The following is a 21,309-nucleotide window of genomic DNA, read 5'->3' on the forward strand; positions in this document are numbered from 1 at the left end:
ATCTCTACGAACGATAACAGAGAACCTATGAAATAGATACCCATGAGGAAAACCATTGCATTCAGTTAGGTGATACTCCCTTCACATCCCTCTGACATTCACTGTAGTCTGAGAGGAATCGGGCTTCAAAAAATGCTGAGAAGCGCACATCAACGTAGAAATCTTAGCACAAACTTACTTCACCACCTCCAGATGGCAAAGTTTGTAAAACTGAATTGTGGTTGTGGTGAAGGGTGTATTTATAGGCATTTTGAGGTTTGGGTAACTTTGCCCCTCCTGGTAGGATTGTATATCCCATACGTCACTAGCTCATGGACTCTTGGCAATAACATGAAAGAAAATGTGTGTTTCATGTCCCTTTAATAATAAACAACTTGTAATAGTATAAAATATACTTGTATATATATTAAATGTATTGCAATAATGGTCAACATAACTGTAAAAAGCAAATTAAATAGAGCAAGTTTTTTTTCCGCTTACAACCAGCACTATTAAGAGGTGGTGGAATTACATCTGATAAGGTTTGAAAATCCTTTCTGATCTCAAAGAATGCTTCCTCCTCTTCTAAGCATGTGCTGGAAGGCTAAAAAAGATACAGAAGTAAAAAAAAATATTATGCCACAACTATGTCTTGTTATAATACAACAATGCAGAAAAAAACAAACCAAATAATAAAAACTCACACTACAATGTAGTGTATCTATTAAAACATACTAACATATCAAATAATTGTAGAATGAATTAGAGTTGTAGCCCTCTCTGGCATCAAGGGGAACGCTTGCCCCTTGGGCAGTGCCGCCAATAGCATTACTGAACACGCGACAGTGTAGCAACCACATTATATCCATGGCATTATTGCAGCTGAGAATTGTGGCAACTGAAATATTTCTGTTTGGGATATTACAATCCGTTTTCAAGCAATCACTGTGTAGAAAATGTTACCCAGGGTAACTGACAACTAGATAATGCATGATACCATAATTATGAAACGGCTTATAAAATCTCATTACCTGCATAAAATTATTTGATATATAACTGGTTGGCAGCTGTGGCGTTTGAGCCTCATTGATTGTATCATAGAGAACATATTCATGTTCACCTTTGACTGGGGACTTCCATAGCTCTAGCACTGAGCTGGCATCTCTAACCATGACTGCACTAGAAGCTGATCCTTTTACCTTGTAGCCTTTAAACTCAACTGGCTGAACAACCTATTAAAATTACACAAAACAATTATTTAAAGCAATCTGCACATCATTAGGTCAACTACAATTATTTAAACTAGATGAAAGCAGCCAAATCTTACTGGAGATGGAAATATCCAAATATAATCATTTAATTTCATCTTAAATAAAACTTGAGTTTAAGTTCTTAACTAAACGTTTAAAAGCAAGAAAGATTATATTTCCCAAAGTATAACTAACTAAAAGCCACTACAACATAGAGCAATTTCTTTATACTTTTTTAACTCTGTATTCCTCACCCTAGCCCATATCCTCATCTGTACACACAAGCATCTCCTCATTCCTCCATCTCATTTACTTTCCCTCACACACAACCTTTCCTTTTGTGTTGCCCCTTCTATCAATCACGTCTACATCACGCCAGCACTGCATGACTCTCAATTACCTTAAAGGGACACTAAACCCAATTTTTTTCTTTCATGATGCAGATAGAGCATGCAATTTTAAGCAACTTTCTGATTTACTCCTATTATCAATTTTTCTGTGTACTCTTGCTATCTTTATTTGAAAAATCAGCAAGAAAAACCCAGGTTGTTCACCAAAAATGGGCCGGCATCTAAACTTACATTCTTGCTTTCAAAGAAAGATACCAAGAGAATGAAGAAAATTTGATAATAGGAGTAAATACGAAAGTTGCTTTAAATTGCATGCTCTATCTGAATAACAAAAGAAAAAATGTGGGTTCAGTGTCCCCTTAAGATGTACCTCTAATATGTGGTATTACCCTTCCCCCACTAGATTATTTTAACCCCATCCTTCCTTTTCTCATATGGAGTCCTTCTCACCCTTTCCATTAATCATGCTGTCTTTCTTCTTTCTCTCTTTTGCAAATCAGTCTTCTCATCCTTTATAACTTTTATTGCCCTAATCTATCAGGCACACACAACCTCTTCTGTCCTCTTGATTTTCCTTGTATAACATCCCTTACCAAGTTTTCTCAGATGCACTTTACGTTCTATGGTATTTTCTCCTTTCTCTAACACAAAGCATCTTCCTAACCCTATTAAACCTATCATACATAATCCATCCTTACTCTCTTCTTAGGTCACAGTTAACACATTTCATTCAATTAATTAAGTCAATACAAACAACATACGAAATATCTCACTACATACTTTCTTTGTCTAATGGAAACATTCATACATTTCTACACATGTTGTGCCATTAATGATGGTACCACTAATTACATTATAGGTGATGTCAAACAATATTCATTGCACAATATAATCTGAGATACATTGTAATACATGTTTTCCACATTTCTGTGATGTGTAGAAAATTGTCATGTAACTACAAATTATGTCACTACTGATGTCATAAACGTCATGTGTGATGTAATCAGTGATGACGTTTATTATGTCATGCAAAGCAACCAGGGCAGGCCGTTTAAGTTGGAAATGTCTTTGCTTTCTAACGCTTGATAAAGAACTTAAACTATGTGTTCCCATAATAATATAAATATATATATATATATATATATATATATACACAAACACAAATGTGTGTGCACATCTTATATATATATATATATATATATATATATATATATATATATATATATATATATATATAATATGTGTGTGTGTATATATATATATATATATATATATATATATATATATATATATATATGTATGCGCGTGCGTATATATGTGTGTATATATATATATATATGTGTGTGTGTGTTAGTGAGTATATATGTGTGTGTATATACGTATGCGCGTGCGTATATATGTGTATATATGTATGCGCGTGTGTATATATGTACTGTATATATATATATATATATATATATATATGTGTGTGTGTGTGTGTTAGTGAGTGTGTATATATGTATGCGCGTGCATATATATGTGTATATGTGTGTGTATATATATATATATATATATATATATATATGTGAGTGGAAATAATAGAAGAAAAAAGCAACACACACACACATGCAGTCTTTTATTTAATCAAGTACTTATTGTGAACCTTCATATAATGTACAAACGAGCTAAAAACAAAAAAAAAAAAACATATAGACCTAGTTTCCATTGCTACCTTAAAACATATTCATAGACTTTAATGGGGATACATGTTACCACCAGTTTACAACAGCACTGGAAAGTAGGTTTGCTGTGCAGTTGGTTACAAGAACTTCAATGAAAGTAAATGTATGCCACCCAGTGGATAACATGTGAAGTTTGCTTAAAGATAGAGATTCTAATAAAAGAAAAAAAAAAAAAGATAAAATTATCTGTTTAGAACATGAAGAAAGCGTATCCCTGCATTTTTACTGTAACATGCATCTGAGCCAGATTAACCTCTAGACGCCTACCTAACAGCGCTGGGCTTTAACGCCGTTTTGAATAAGTGATTTCATTATTCCAGCAATTTTTAAAATCTGAACGAAGTTCCGATATAAGAACTTGCACCTTGCATGAAGGGGTTAATCACATTAAAAGGGACAGTAAACACCGTGTAATTACAAGACATTTCTGCTGTGTTATAGAATAAAATATCAGCCAAGTCTTAACATTTTTAAAGCAAATGAACATCCTTTTTACTGCAATTATTTTTCAACAGCCAAATTCCTGCCATCATTTGCCTTATCTGGAGGAGCCAATCTGTGCTTTAGTCTGCAGACAGCAAGGCTTGCCACTGTTATAATGTTAGTATATAGTGCTTTGTTTAGCAGTTGTTATCTGACAATGCCAGTTAGGGACACGTAGGTAGCAGAGTTAGCCTTGACAAGTCAGCAGGGTGCATTTTAAGTTCTGAGAATTAGAAATTGCCCAATTTTCAGAGCTAAATTACATGAAATGTAGCAAAATAAATAATGAAAATATATTGCAGAGTTGTTTCATTACACACAACTAAACAATGTATATAAAAATATGTCCCTTTAACTGAATACAGGCACCGGCCAATAAAATAAATTATAAATGGATCAATGCAGATATCACACTTAGAAGTTTGATTGAGCAGTTCAATTTAAAATGATGTAAGTACAGTTTTTCAAGTGTGTATCTTTGTAATAGTCAAATGAATACATATGAAATATTTACAGTATTCAGTACTGCAATTTGAGGATTTGAAGAATTACTGTAACATAGTAGATGAGGTTGAAAAAAGACAGAAGTCCATCGAAATCAACTTATACGAATCTTAAAAACTTACAATAAGGGGGGGCGGAGCCTGCAGGCGTCTAAGATGGCTGTGTGTTACTGAAGCTCCTAGCACAGAGCAAAGACTAACCTGAATAAAACCGGTCATGGGCACATATAAAAAGTGACAATGTGAGAGAGACAATCCCAAATGGCTGAGACACAGAGCGCTACTTTGAAAATCCGAAATTTCAGACTCTAAGCAACCCGGCACAGATAGCAGAGTTAGAGGCCTACACAGAGACACATCACAGTAGCGGAGACCCGTGGTACAGTAGCACTATTAGCAACGCAATTCACACACAGGAACACTGCATCGGCTCTGGTTGTAGGGGGTCTGAACTGTTAAATTAAAGACATCTGGACTACCGTCTGCCATTTTTGCCATGGAGAGGGATACAGCCATTGCTTATGCCCTATTACAGGACTTGGAGCGCAAGATGGATAGCAGCTTTGGGAACTTAATATCATTCGTGAAGCACTTAGCTACTGAGGTGGACATGCTGGAGTCTAGCATAGAAAAGCATACCAGTTTCGAAGCCCAAGGATGTGACACGTTACTACATGTTCCCGTTTCTGAGGGTCTGAGGAGACTTGTCTGCGTACCGCTGCATGTATACAAGAGGCCTATACTTTGTACCGCGATACCTACCATGAGAGATGTGGTTGACATACAGCAGAGAAAGGGGGACTTCAGTTCTGCAGAGGAGACGGCCGTTAAATTTTGCAGACAATCTCACACGGCTCTCCATTTAGCTACGGGAACGCCAAACACCCACAGGATTGTAAACTTTGACCGGGTCTCCCGGCTGGTCACTGGAGAGTCCCTTCTCATTGGAACTGTGGAGAGAATCCTTGGTGAGTCAATCGTTGCGGTCCTGTCTGCTGGAGGCCGGCTCAATGATTCCTCTACCTTACTTCAATTCAGAGGTGGAATTGTATCCTCCATCCAAATGCTGATGCCAGAGTCTAGGACAATACCTATTATGGGCATAGGCTAAAGGACTGGTTTTATGGCTATCGATATTAGCCTAATTTAACCCTCAGGGGTTGTGTAATAAAAATCCGTTGATTGATCTGTTAATTCACATATGGAGCATACTATCATAGACCTGTTATTATAGTGTTTGATGTGTTCTGATATATGCATCATCATTCTTCATTGTGTTATGTGGAGGCGTTTGTAAGTTTTGTTTATTGTTTTCTGGCTGCATTTTACCTTTTATGCAAGCGCTCTGAATGTATATGCCACAGAAGTGTTCATATTACACTGAAGAAACTGCTATTGCAGTCAATATTTATTTAGTTTAACATAGGGGGCAGATGGTCATGGACTATTGTTTGGTCTCTTTTCCTCACTTCTTATTGGAATCCACTCATTTTAGGCTGGCTAGGCTTTGTCAACATAGTGTAAATAATATCATCCAACCACAGTCTACATATAATTGTTTATACTATTAGGAAATATCGCTAACTGGTTTCCCCCTGCATATATACTGTTTCACCCCACTGGGAGTTATGGCTTTGTTACAGGTCCGTGCAATCTCAGCCCTATCACTTTAGCTCATATTAGATATCACATGATTCTACTTTATGGCATTAGAATATATGTGTCTGCTTGAAGCACCTTATCCTTCCACATATATTTGCTAGAATCTAGACAGAGTTATGCTGTCTATATAAACTCATACCAGACATGCCGTTTGGTGACAACTTTTCATATTTCCCCTATTCATTAATGAGTCAAATACCTGAGCTTACCATGCTTTACTGTTGAATTACCACTGTACAGACCCCTCATGCTTTTCCTACCTTATGTTTTAGTATGAGACCACATTGATCTGTTTATGTTTCCAAGCTTTATTTTAATAGTTACGTTAGGCTTTGATATGTACCCTATATGTTACAGGGAATGCAGACTCGATGTTGGTTAATACTTTATATGTACATGTATGTATTGGTGTATGGGTTTATGTGTACTTATGTGTGTATTTGCTTATCCTACTTGGATTAGTGCTAATGCTTACTTGCCCGAAATCCCATGCTCAGTTTACCTACTATAGTGGTAGTTAGTGGCACTTAATAACCAGACTTGTATGTATGCTATACCTTTATAGATTTGCACATTACTTGGCATGTCTGATTCCCAGCTAGCTGTCTTATTAGCTGTCAAGCAGCCTCATGAGTACAGATATAGAAATCTGGTATAGGATAGATACTTGGTTTATTGGAGCCTTGCACCTTGAATGTTATTAGTTTCAACTCTGTGGGGCATATACTGTATGAATGAGGGAGCCCTATTTATCTTTCTTTTTTCTGTTACTTCCTGTGCACTGCCAGCGGCCGGGGCAAAGATGTGAGTACAGTATGAGGATCCTTTAGCTCTCTCAGTTATAATTATACTTCTTATCACATCCTAACAGTGTGAGTATACCCCCCAAAAAAACTGTTGCGGTTAGTATAAGCTGTATATACTACCCAGTCTATCCTAGGGTGCGGGGCTGCATTATATCTCATCATATCTCATATAGGCACAACCTATTACTTGCTAAATCAATAAACGACATGTTGCCTTAATCCTTATACTCAGAAACAAACCAATGCATATTTCAGTTTCCCACCTGTACTCATGACGTCCACTAGGTTAACATTTTTACTGGCTCCGCCCTCCCGCCCTCCCCCTCACCATATTTTATTCACCCACCATGGTGAGTTTCTTGTTAGCGGTATTAATTCCGCTCCCAGTATATATCACTAAAATACATCTATTAACTCGTTGTGCTTTCCCACATTATGTAAAATATCAGATAATAAATACACCTTTATGTTATATTTAGTCTACCATACTATAGGATGTACAGGTTGTTAAGGATATTTAAACTGTGAATGGTTTCTTTTTTCATTCTGTGTTATAACATAGGAAACAAAACTAAAAAGAGGTAACGCCAGCATGTGATTATCTCATGTTATGCTAGAAGTTAATGGCTTGACAAAGCCTCAGAGGTGCTGTTTTTCCAATCTATGTATGATGTTTTCTGTATGTTACCATTGTATATCTGGTATTCCTCAATAGGATTCTAAAAAAAAAAAAAAAAAAACTTACAATAAAAACTCCAGTTGAGCTTAACATAATTCAATTAAAAAGGTGACCCATTTAACACAAACAATCATATCCCTGAATTCTGTTTCTATCCAGAAATGTATCTAAATAATTTTTAAATGTATCTAAGGTATTGGCATTTTCCACCTACTTAGGTAATGAGTTCCACAATTTGAACAGCGAAAAAATGTTTACATTGCTGGAGACTAAATCTCCTTTCCTCCAGCTTTAAATTGTGACCTCTTGTCACAACATTTTTTTTTGGAATAAACAGAGCTTCTGCCATCTCTGTATCACAGTGTGGCTGGTCTGTCCTCATAGCTTAAATTCTCCCTTCGCCTTATTAGTTTTGTGGCCCTTCTCTGAACTTTTCACTCAATTGAAACAGCAGGTTTTTTTATTTCAAATAATGAATCTTAAGTTTTTCTGTGTTTTGTAGTAAGCAACATCAGGAATACCCACCATTCTTGTTTTGTTCTATATGTTTGTCAGGTAATCACTGTAGCCTGGTTATCAGTGATTGCAACCAGTGCACCTGAACCTTCATTTGAAAGAGGGGCCTTAACTTTTTCAAAAGAGGTCTCACTTGCCCCATTGAAGTGCTTATTTTGGGGTGCTAGAGTTCCTTTTAAGAGTCACCACATAGATTGGTTATAGCAATTATTGCAGTAACTATAGCAAAAACCTGCTACCCAATGGGCCACAAAACCCTACATTTGAAAATAGGTAAACTATGCTCTCCTTTTGCCAGAGTGGGGTCTAATATTCCTTTACATCCTATAACAGTGTCCAATCCCCACTGTTAAACACTGCACTGGTGTGTAACTGGGGCAGATGATCACCACTGCCACTGTAAATACCTGACAGAGGGTGGTGAAATCCGACTGCAGTCTGATTGCAGTGGGAGGAAGGGTCCCCTAGATCTGCATCTGAAGAGGATTACCCAGAAGGACAACAGGTTATTGTCAACTACACTGAAGGGGTTACAAATAAAATGATGTAACAAAATAAAACATTTAATTTTTACACTTATTATCTTAATGGTCAATATTTAAAATCTCTGTATCTAGGTCACTTTGAAGCTCATCATAAAGAAGTACATTACAAGTTGTTTCCATTCATTAAAATTTGGAGAAAGCGGTAGTTACCATTTCAGTAGAGGTCAGCTGGAGACAAGGTAACTCATTCTCAAATTGTGACTGAACTGCTGTTGACAAGATGCTTTCTGAGCTCAATAATGTTGCTGATTGGAAAGGTCCAGGTGTTTGTAGGCAAGACTCTCTATTACTCAACCTATGAGGAACTAAAGAAGGAAAACATGCTAGATTTCTTTAAATACATAATCTGAGAATATAATTAGGAAAATTATTGTGTACACTATATGGCCAAAAGTATGTGGACACCTGACCACCACACCTATATGTGCTTGTTGGACATCCCATTCCAAAATTTGGGGCAATTTTATAGAGTTCCCCCCCAACTATAATAGCTGCCACTCTTCTAAGAAGGCTTTCCACAGGAATTTGGATTGTGTCTTTGGTAATTTGTGCCCATTCAGCAAAAATATAATTTGTGTGGTCTGGCACTGATGTTAGACGAGAAGGTCTGGCTCACAATTGGCGTTCCAATTCATCCCAGAGGTATTCAATGGGGTTGAGGTCAGGGCTCTGTCCGGGCGACTTATGTTCCTCCACAACAAACTTAAACCCTGTCTTCATAGACCTTACTTTGTGCACAGGGGCACAGTTATGCTGGAACAGGAAAGGGCCTTCCCTAAACTGTAGTTACAAAGTTGGAAGTGCCCAAAATTCTACAATGTTTTTGTATCCCAAACCATTATCCCTCATCCATCACACTTTACAGTGGGCACTATGCATTACGATAGGTAGAGTTCTCCTGGCATCCACCATACCCAGATTCTTACATCAGACTGCCAGATAGTGAAGCTTGACTCATCACTCCAGAGTACACACTTCCACTACTCAAGAGTCCTGTGGCAGCATGCTTTACACTACACCAATCAACAATGCGAATGTTGATGTGAAGCTTGTGTACAGCTAGTAGTTTTAACCTCTGTAGTGAGTGATGCAACAGATGACAGGCAATTTTTACACGCTACGCACTTCAGCACTCGGTCCCAATGCAAGTTTGCGTGGTATACCACTTGGTGGCTGGGATGTTATTATTCTGAAGTGAAAATGTCTAGAAGCAACAACACTTACTGGGACAGATCTAGAAGGGCAAGAATCTCTTGAACTGACTTGTGGCAAAGGTGGCATCCTATGACAGTTCAATGAGCTCTTCAGTATAACCCATTGTAATACCAATATTTGTCTAGAGAAAATGTTCGGCTATGTGCTGAATTTTATGTAGCTGTTAACAATTGGTGTGGCTGAAACACCTGAAATCAATAATTAGTAGGGGTGTCCACATAGTTTTGGCCATATGCTTTATCTGTTTTTTATTATACAAACTGCTTAGCTCTATAATTTGTCAACACTGAGAATTTTTTTTTTTAAAAGCAATCAGTTCCTGCAATCAAGAAAATAAGGTAACATTTTACACGGCTACATAATTTTATGTTGCTTAAAGGGACATTAAAGTCAAAGAAAATTTCAGTTTACTTCTATTATCAAATTTATTTTTGTTCTCTCAGTATCCATTGTTGAAGAGCATATCTACATAGGCAGTTTTTGAAACAAGATTTGTAGAAATGTTTTACTTTGTTGCAAACATTAATACCATATAGTGTTTAAGACGTGCATGCTCCTGAGTCTATGTAGTTCATTTTAACAATAGAAATATATATTCTTTGTTTAAACAGCATGAACTATCTGAATTATAAAAATATTCATTTTAACTTTCATGTCCCTTTAAATGTCACTGCACAGTTTTTTAGTACCAATGGTGCAACTACCTTGTAACTAAATCCGCGTGACAAAACGCTGGGGCTTGTATATAAAGCTTTGGAAGTAAAATTAATTAAGCAAATAAAAAAAAAAAAAAACATTGCATGAGCTTTCATTATTAGTCTGCTGTTTGAAACCTTTTGTACAGTATACAACAGATCATTTTTTACCTTGTTATCAATGCTATTTCAATCAGTGGCTGTATTAATTAAAGGGACATGAGACACCAAAACATTATTTCATGATTTAGTAGAACATACAATTTTAAACTACTTTCTAATTTACTTCTATTATCAAATGTGTTTCCTTTTCTTGGTATCATTTGTTGAAGGAGCAGCAATGCACTACTGGGAGGTAACTGAACACATGGATGAGCCAATGACAATCGGTATATATATGCAGCCACCAATCAGCAGCTGAAACCTAGGTTCTTTGCTCCTCCTGAGCTTACCTAGATAAACCTTTCAGCAAAGGATAACAAGAGAAGGAAGAAAATTAAATAATAGAACTACATTGACAAATTGTTTAACATCACATGCTCTTTCTGAATCATGAAAGAAAAGAAAAAATGTGGGTTTCATGTCCCTTTAAGTTTTCAAAAAATTAATCTGTTTCCTTACACAATTCTATTGGATAAAAGGGGGATTTTAATGGAGACTTTCACATACAGTACCTACTACATACATGGAGGCAAAATATATGTGGCAAAAGCAAATGTAAAACACAGTGGCTAATTAAATTGATATTAATGATGATTGCCTAATGCGTAAATGCAGGTTTTTATCACATACCCAATAATAAGAAATCATGAGGTGTCAAATAAACAATTTCATTATGTTTTTGAGATATTTTATAATTAAAATGTTTATATGATAACACTTTCATTGCAATGATAAATGAATCATATTTTACCGTGATATGAACTATATTTTTAAATACCTAGAAAATAATTGGAGTTATCAGCCATGAAGTTGACAAACCCCATGAAAACCTGTGTGAAACACTTGCATAGCTATTCTAATGGATCGGAATAGATTCCATTCTTATTACAAGCTATTTATATGCAATTGAGTGAAATTGACAAATCACAGGGAAGCACAATTCCTAACATTTCCCTTTTGTCTCCAAACTGTTTGCATTATTTTAAGGTTATATAACTACCCTTGACTGGCACTGTGGCTCCTAAGATTGAAATCATATCACCAACCCCTACAATAAAATAAACAAAATCACGGAAGTACATAAAAAGCTTCAATACATAGTAGCCCTGTAACGCTTTGTAACAGATGCATTAAAAATAACATAAAGCTGTTATTTAAAACTTTTAATACATCACAAGGAGAAGATTGCAAAGAGAATATTAAAAAAAAATCATTTTAAAAAAACATTGTCTTAGATTCTCTAAGAATGAAGGATCTTTACAGTTAAATAATGCTGCCTAAAGAACGGTTACGCTAAATACATTTTAATGAATAGTCTTAAAATTATATCAAAGGAAATAATATTATTTAACTGGAGACATCTGTCAATTCTCAGAAAAAATTTAGCTTCTACAATAATATCTACAGTAATACTAACAAACAAAGAATTTCAAACCTTCATCTGGGTCATGTAGAGAAGTCGGTTCTGCATATTTCTTTTCCTGAGACACAGTTATATATTTTTCGTTCAAAATACTTAAACTGTCAAATGCTGTGTTGTGCTTTGTAAGTGTTTTCAGAAGAGCGATGGTGCTTCCTGATTGAGGAAGTTCAGGCGAATGTGTATTGGATTTTTCACACACAGACATTTTATCTGATTGTTGGATGCCATGTTCCAGAAATGAATCACACACTTTATTTGGAGCAGGAGATTCTTCTACAGTATCCTGGTTTGTGAAAGACTCTAGCGGAGAGGCATTTGAGTACTTCAAATCTCCTTGCGATCTGTGGATGTGTCCCAACACCTCTTCTTCACTGTAGTCAAGCAATAAAGCATCTTCATCTGATATCTGCTCAGTTCCATCACTTAAAGGTGACATCTTAGGGGAATATGAAATGACTTCACTGTCATCTTGGAAAGCTCCATTGATGCCATCATTACAGACTTTGATGAGATTATTTACAGTGGTACATTGTTCAGTGTGTGCTACAGCTACACCCTTACACAAACCAGAGTTCTGCAACCCAGCAATTTGATCCTCTTTTTGGGTATACTGATCACTCATCCGAATATTACACATTGGAGGAGTGGTACAATCTGAAGTTGTGGAAGCAAGGTCTGTTAGGTGGCACGCTGTTATGCTGACACTGTCCTTACAAGAAATATTTTCATTAACTGGTATAATAATTTCTGATTTATCCTCATCTAGGTCCAAGCATCTTTTAGACAAATAATTCATTTTTCGTTCAGTACGTTCACCACCCTGAGTACCATCTTCATCTGAGTCTGCAAAATCAAAACTGTCCATCAGATTGAATGAGATCTCTGCAAATGCAATACCACTTCCCTCAATTTGTGGAGCCAATTCATCAATATGACATTCAGCTGAAGAGTACATATATTTCGGTTTCTCTGAAGTGCTGCTATTGTCTTCATTTAAATGTCCATTTGGATAGAGCTGAGGAGAAGTCAAATTATTGCAAAAAGAGGAATCAGACGATGACATATTGACATTTGTTTTCCTAAGGACACATATTTCTGAACTGCTCAATACATCTGCTTCTTCCAAAAACTTTAAACTTGTTTGTGGAGTTTCTTGAGATTTTATTGCTTCTGCTCCAGAGTTCTGCAGTGCACTTTGTAAAACTGTTCCAGCCTTATGGAATGGATTTGCTAATATCACTGGCTGCTCAGCAGATAGACGAGGACTGTTAGAGAGTCTTTGGTCTTTATGTAAATGTCTCTTTAATAAGTTTGGTGGATTCTTACTGTCTTGAACCTCTATTGCGTTATTAAAGACACATTGCCCTTCTTTAGTGTCCTCTAGCTCATTACTACTATTTAGAGTAAAATCCATAGGATTGAATAAGCACTGGCTCTCATCTGCTACACATTTGTTCCCATTATCACGGTCTTCAGTACTAGAGGCTGTTGGCTTGTCTAGATATATATCCCACCGGCTCTTTATAGGAGCAGATTTCACGGATTCAGTTTCATGAGACTGTTTCCAGATTTGATGGCTATTTACAGAAGTTGTATTTTCTTTTGCAGCTACATCAGCGACAGGAGTTTTATGCACTTGACTAATACAGTTTTCAGACTGTTGCCCACATTTGGACTTACCAGTTCCTTCCGAAATTACCATATTCTTTGGATTCAAGAGTGCCAATATCTGTGCTGTACTTCTTATATTTTGTGAGACTTTCACACCTTGTAAGTTTGTGGAAGTTGTAAAAGAATTAGCTTTGTTTTCCTCGCAATCCATTGCCTTCTGGGTAATTAAATAGGAAGATGAAGTAGAACAAGCTGAATCCCTGGTTTTCAAAGAATCATTCCCACAGTTAGCTGGTCGGTTTGATTCTTGCTGCATTTTACAAGGGGCGGCAAATAAAGGAGAAGTAGTATACAGCTTTGGTGGCAAGGAGGAACAACTTTGTGCCAGCACAGGAGATTGAGCCCTCGCATCGTCATCCAAATCCAGCATTGGCTTCTTTGATACTTCTCGTGGACAATGAAAACCCTGAAAATGTTTTTATAAAATTAATGTACAGTTTAGCAGGAGTTCAATCAACACTGACTGTAATACACTGTATAATATACCTGAAAAGAGTCAAATATTCTCTAATCCTAATTTTAATGGACAAATTTTCTCATGATTCAGATGCAGCATACAATTTTAAACAACTTCCGAATTTAATTTTATAATCACATTTACTTCATTCTATTAGCACCCTTTTTTGAAGGAGCAAGAATGCACTACTGGGATCTAGCTGAACACTGTGTGAGCCACTTGTCAAGGCACATAAGAGCAGCCACCAATGAACACCTAATTCCCAGTAGTGCATTGCTGCTCCTGAGCCTACCCAAGTATGTTTTTCAACAAAGGATACTGAAAAAATTAAGCAAATTAGATAATAGAGGTAAATTAGAAATGTGTTAAAAATTGCATGCTTTGTCTGAATCATAGAAAACATTTGATGTAATTATTCCTCCATTACACTATTTGACGGTCATCTGAAAGGGACACTCAAGTCAAATTGAACTTTCATGATTCAGATAGAGCATGCAGTTTTAAGAGACTTTCCAATTTACTTCTATTATCAAATTGTGCAGTTGTTTTATATCCACACTTTCTGAGGCACCAGATACTACTGAGCATGTGCAAGAGTTCACAGTATATACCTATGAGGTCATAAGATACAGAGGGCCAGCAAATTGAAGTAGATTTTGAAATTTGTCAGAACAAAATCTACTGCTCATTTAAAATGGAGTAAGTGCTATTGCATTGTCTTTTTATTATGCATTGGTTGATAATGCAATTCTACTGTGTGTAATGGTCCTTTAAGGGAAATGGGGCAAAGCCAGACACTGGCACAGTCAGACAGACTGACAAGTGCTAGGGTTACAGTTTCTTTGAGTCTGGGACAATGACATTAACAAGAAGCTGGAGGGAGGATTTGGAGGAAAAAGGAAACAAGAAGATGAGAGAACACAAGATAACATAGGAGAAGAAGGAAGTTATTTTCAAAACACAGTTACACACATATATATATATATATATATATATATATATATATATATATATATATATATATATATATTTATCTATATTGTACTGCATCTGGCTGTAAATTGGAAGCATCAGCATGCTGCTCTTGCAGTTCAAATGGTGATGCCACCAGCTGAAGGGATGTGGAGTAGGAAACTGTGAGGCAAATGCACTGTAACCCAGGCACACCATCCAATTACATTTTTTACCAGATTAGATTTTGAACAATCAAGCCAGGGTAAATGTGGAGTTTAGCATCCCAAATTCCAGCGCACGGCTGGAAGGTACCACACGGGGAGGGATACCTGCACCGGGCGCTGCAACTGCCGCTTGGATCCTATCCATGGTGTGTCCCCATCACGTATCTTTCTGAAGTAATTCTCACGATAAAGAGTACATTTCTGAAGTAATTCCCACAGGAAAGTAATTGTTTTCCAATTATTTCGCAAAATTACATTTTTAAATAAAATATAACTTGTTTAAATAAAATATAACATGCTGAAATAAAATATAATATGGTTACATAATTTGGGACACTAAACTCACCCCCCCCCCCCCCGTGTGGTAACTTCCAACCATGGACTGGAATTTGGGACACTAAACTTCACATTTACCAAAGCCTGACTTGAATGCTTTTATATGGGGTCACAATAAAAGTTATTTCTCACTGTAAATTTCCTTTTGAGGCCAGTGGGAGGACGTAGACCAATAGGTTTTTGGACATTTTTGCTTAATTTCTGAGCTTCTTTGATTTCAACAGCTTCTTGAGAGACACTGCGGCCTACATCTTCTGCTTCCACTGTGATTAAATATCGGTCACTTTCCAGGTCATCCCCAGGATTCAACTGCATGAGTAAAAATGTAGGGGGAATGCATTATGCAAGGATAAGATTAATTATGTTTTCTATTGCATGTTAGTTAACCCTTTCACTACCAGGACTTCCAGACAAAAACTTGCCCAAAATACCAGAGCATTTTTGCTATCACTCCATTTAAACAGAAATAAAGCCTTGGTGTTTTTTTTTTTTATTTGCCTATCAAATCTATATACATATTTTAAGTAGACAACCCAAGGTATTGATCTAGGCCCATTTTGGTATATTTCATGCCACCATTTCACCACCAAACGCAATCAAATAAATAAAAAAAAAATTTGTACTTTTTTCACAAACTTTGGGTTTCTCAAAGAAATTATTTACATACTGCTTGTTCAATCATAGCACAAAATGTTTGTAAAAGTTTCTCTGGGATCCCCTTTGTTCAGAAAAATATCAGACATATATAATTTTGCCATTGCTTTTTGATAATTAAAAAGGCTGCTAATTGCAGATGCGCACCGCACTATTATTATTCCCGGCAGCGGAGGGGTTAATTAGGTAGCTTAAAAGGTTCATTTTAGCTTTAGTGTAAAGATTACCCTGCCATCTGACACTTCCCTACCCCTGATCCCTACCTGATCCTTCCCAAACAGCTCTCTGCCCTCCCCCACCCTCCACTGGTAACCCCCATCTTAGATACTGGTAGACAGTCTGCCAGTATGAAAAAATAAGGCTTTTTAAAAAAAAAAAAAAAAAAATATTTTTTTATTCATTTTTATATTTTCTGCACTGTAGGATCCCCCTTACCCCCCAACCTCCCTGATCCCCCCCCCCAAACAGCTCTCTAAACCACCCCCCCCTAAGTATCCTCCACCATCTTAGGTACTGGCAGCTGTCTGCCAGTAACTCAAAACTGCTTTTTTTTTTTTTTTAAATGAAATAATTTGAACCCCCTTTCTGTAGCGTTGTGTCCCCCCATCCACAATTTTTTTTCTAGGGGACCCCCACACCCCAGATCTGAAGTATAGCTGCCCCATCCCTCCCTGTTTCTTTATTTTTATTTTTCCGTAGGTAGAGCTCCTCCCACTCCCTCCCGCCTGCCCTGCTGGACCGCCCAACCCGCCTTCACCAGCAACAATCGTTACAGATGGTGACACACACAGTGTCACCGTCTATAATGATCTGGCATCTGCCCTCATATGAAGCCAGAGCACTAATCGCACTCCAGCTACATATGAGGCAGATGCCTGAAGCTTCAGGAGCTCCAGATCTCGGCTGTAACTTAAGAGCCGAAAGTGCTGGAGCCTCCTGAAGCAACAACGTATATATACGTGGTGCGGTATGATAGCCAAAGTACTGCACAGCGTATATACAGTATATATATATATATATATATATATATATATATATATATATATATATATATATATATATATATATATATATATATATATATATATATATATATATATATATATATATATCGGATTGGGTGAAGGGGTTAAAGAGCCATTAAAGTCGAAAACAATTACATGCTCAAATTCATTAGAGCATGTATTTGTAAGACTAGCGACCCTGCACCTACTTGCGTTTAACTTAAAATGATGTGGTCTAACAAAATACAGCATGTAATTGTTTTGACTAGAATGACCATTTAATAAAAAAAATCTTTCATACAGTTATTGACCACCACACAGAAAGGATCTAATACTTCTCTAGACCAAAATGTGAAATCATTTAACAAGAAAGTTGATTAAATAATGAGCTTACCTTGCTAACTTTAAGAAATACATTATCCAAACGTTGACCTTTGTCATCATATAAAGTAGCCTAAATAGACGAGAGAAAGAGATTGCTAAAAATAACGTAAGAATTGTAATACTAATTTCTATGAACGTCTTCTATAAAAAACAAAATGAATATATTTATTTTTTTAAAAGTGAAGTGTACTAGCTGCTTTGTTTTCAATATACTGTTACCCAAATTCTACAACACATTTCTAATAATTTATGTGAAATTACTTGTTTCAAGAAGAGAAAACACAAAAATAATATGAATCCCAAAAGCAATTAGAGTAAATAGCGTACAGAAAGATAAGAATAGCAGTTAGCTCTTTATAACTATACTAGAATGGTGCAGATAAAAAAATGTTTGAACAAAATATTTACTTAAATTCTGTTTTCAAATGCTTAGAAGTTTGTGCATGGGTAGTTTGCTTAGTCTAATTTGCCAGTGCTTATTTGTACATTTGAAGCAAACACTGAAACATGTACAAAAACATACATGTGTGATCTTGTTTACTCTGCCATAGAGAAAAAGGCAGAAATAAATAAACTCATCAATTTCAGGATACAAAATGATGTCTGTATTCATACATGACACGGTAAAATTAAAATACAAAAGCCATTGACAAAATCCTACTTCATATAACAGTGTGATGAAACACTCCTGGGACTACAATGTGACCCCATCTGTTCCAGTTCATAAAAAATATAATGCTTACCAACCCCCCCAATTAATCTATTTTTGCCCCTGGCATGGTGATAGGTAAACCATTCCTTTTTCCAACTCCTATGGCATTGCTTAAAAGGGACATGCAACCCAAAAATGCATTTAATGATTGAGATAGAGCATATAATTTTAAACAAGTTTCCAATTAACTTACATTATTATAATTTGCTTTGTTCCCTTGATATCCGTTGCTGAAAAGCATATCTAGGTAAGCCCAGGAGCTAGCTACTGATTGATGGCTGCACATATATGCCTCGTCATTGGCTTACAAATTTGTTCAGCTAGCTCCCAGTACTGCACTAGTAACAAGGTCTGTATATGTTAGGAACATTTCAACTATACATGAGAACAGGTAACCACCCCCCCTTACCCTCAAAAGCAACAAAAAAACAGAGAAACCATCAACATTAAAAAACAAACATTAAGATTTGCCCCTTAACACCAATTGCAAATAAAAAAGTAAGTAACTGGCATTATTTGTGCCAATAGCATATGATAATTGGGGGATGTAAGGACCACCTCAATATTTAAGCTCCATAGTGAGGTTTAACTTTAAAAAAAGAAATTGATAAAAGAAAACAAAGACAACATATACATGCATCCATCTCATTTTCTGAACTACTGCTATCATTTTCCGTTTCTTCTTCCTCTTCAAATTTGTCATTTTTCTCATGGACTTCTAAAAACTTAAGGTTTGCACAGATTGAAGCAAGCTTACGACTGCTGAAGAAAGTAAAGTGAAAGATTTTATTAGGAGCTTGATCAGGTGTTATTTTATCTATAAATGAAGGTATTGTGTATTTTTGTGAGGCAACACTTCCTTACGTAAAGTGTAGTTTGTGAAACACTAGGATCGACCATAGAAACAAATAAATTTAGTATGAAATAAAGGATCTTTCTGCATGAAGTATTTTATACTTCATGAATGAAAGTCCCCTTTATTTGCTTCCATGGTCAATCCGAGCGTTTTACAAACGCTAGGATTGACTTCCACTTTAAAGATGCTGCTAGTGAAGAAACACTTTGTAATGATACAGAAGCAGCAGAAATACAGAAGCAACAGAAAGAGTGCTTCTGGAATGAGAACTTTTGGAGGGAAAAGCTACTTTAATTATAGCCACCATCATTTAATTCCATAGAATTTGGAAAACAACATTTCTTCTCACAGTATTTGCAAATTGCAGCTTTGCTCTCAGCAGCAATTGCACTGTGGAAATGTTTCCAAACACTAGATAGTGGTGTCAGTACCTCCTCTCTCTTCTGTAGTTTGCACTGGCAGACTTACTTGTCATTTCTGCTGGCTATGCAATGGAAACAAGTCAGCCAGGCATGTATATTATAGGTAACCAAGAGGTTAAACCAGCAAGTGTTTCTTACTGGAACACAAAAGGTTACATCCCAGTTGTGGCCCTCGTTTTACAACGGTTCAATTGAAACCGTTTCAGAATAACAACCTTTTTTTCAGTCATGTGACTGCTATTGAAATGCATTGAGAAGCAGTGCATTTATTAAAATAGCCAGTAGGTGGAGCTGTCCGCTTGTGTTGCAGCACAACAAAGCAAGCTGAAATTAATCAGTTTAACCAGACCTGAGCTATCGAGCAGATTTTAAAGGAACAAGATCTTCCTGTCTATAAATCAGTCCAGTTTGGAATGCATAGAAAGAACTGTTTGCAGAAAATGCAAGTGAAGTCTGTGTTGTGTGGTTATTTTATTAGGTTTATAATGCTGTTTAGCATTTAAAGTCATTTCAAAGCTTTAAAAATAATGTACCTGTACATATATATATATATATATATATATATATATATATATATATATATATATATATATATATATATATATATATATATATATATCCTCTAAGCTATACATATTTAGGTCATTGAGCCAATCCTGGTAAGTTTGATTTTTTAAGCCCTCCCTTGAACAGATTCCAGTTTGTTTATATCCTTGTAGCGATCTGTAAAGTGGATTAAGAACCTTACTATTTCTGATGCAAATACCTCTACCAATACAAGCAAGGATTCTGCTGGCCTTAATCAGTGCAATACTAGACTATTTGATACATTTTAAATCTCTGAAATAATTCTTCACAAGTCCCGTTCCTCTTTTATAACAGTCAGTAAAGCGTCATTGAGCCTTTGAACATTTTTCTTTCCTAGATGCATAATTTTACACTTTGCAAAAATAAAATTTAGATCCCAGTCATTTGTCCAATTCTCCAGTTTTTTTTATATCACTTCTCATTTGGTCCACCCCTCTGGAAAATCTACTCGATTTTAAATTTTTGTATCATCTGTAGCCCTTTGATGATATCACTTATAAATATGTTAAACAAAACATGCCCCACAACTGGTTGACCCCTGAGTAATACCACTAGTAACTGCCCCCTCTGCTGAATGCACTCCATATACTATAACAATGAAGTTACGCTATAACTTACTTTTTAATATAAATATGACATTTAAATTCTCTGAGCTCTGCCGCCCACTTCAAAAGTGAATTTTTCAGTGAGCCAACAGCCTGAACTGTTCTCCACTCAGCGCTATAGCTACAACAAAAAGCGCCCAAAGGGGAGAGCACTGATTGGAGAACAGCAAACCTTTAGCTCACCAAAAAATTTACTTTTGAAGTGGGTGGCGAAGTGTGGGTTATTTGAAATTTATTATCTATATTAAAAAGTAAGTTATAGCGCATCTTCATTACAACTGATTAATTAAACTCCATCTAAAATATTACTAACATTCCGGATCTGTTTATAAAGGTGAGAGTTTACCATCCCCTTTTTTGACTAGACTGTCCCTTTAAAAAGGGACCTTTATTGTTTTATGGCAGGGTCCAAAATGTAAAACAGTGACAATGTTTCAGGCCTACAATCAGCCC

At 36.2% G+C, this 21,309-nt stretch overlaps 1 protein-coding gene across 1 annotated transcript in view; it reads right to left on the reverse strand.

Moving 5' to 3' along the window:
- ZGRF1 (zinc finger GRF-type containing 1) overlaps window positions 1-21,309 on the reverse strand; it is a 329,862-nt gene that overhangs the window by 305,668 nt on the left and 2,885 nt on the right. Inside the window, exons 3-7 of the mRNA XM_053700189.1 lie at window positions 17,684-17,743; window positions 15,764-15,940; window positions 12,002-14,066; window positions 8,645-8,799; window positions 481-583 (exon numbers count right to left, since the gene is read on the reverse strand). Coding sequence (XP_053556164.1) covers window positions 481-583; window positions 8,645-8,799; window positions 12,002-14,066; window positions 15,764-15,940; window positions 17,684-17,743 — 2,560 coding nt within the window. The remainder of the gene's footprint in view (window positions 1-480; window positions 584-8,644; window positions 8,800-12,001; window positions 14,067-15,763; window positions 15,941-17,683; window positions 17,744-21,309) is intronic.

Source organism: Bombina bombina, chromosome 2 (assembly GCF_027579735.1).
Source record: "Bombina bombina isolate aBomBom1 chromosome 2, aBomBom1.pri, whole genome shotgun sequence".
Lineage (NCBI taxonomy): Eukaryota > Metazoa > Chordata > Amphibia > Anura > Bombinatoridae > Bombina > Bombina bombina.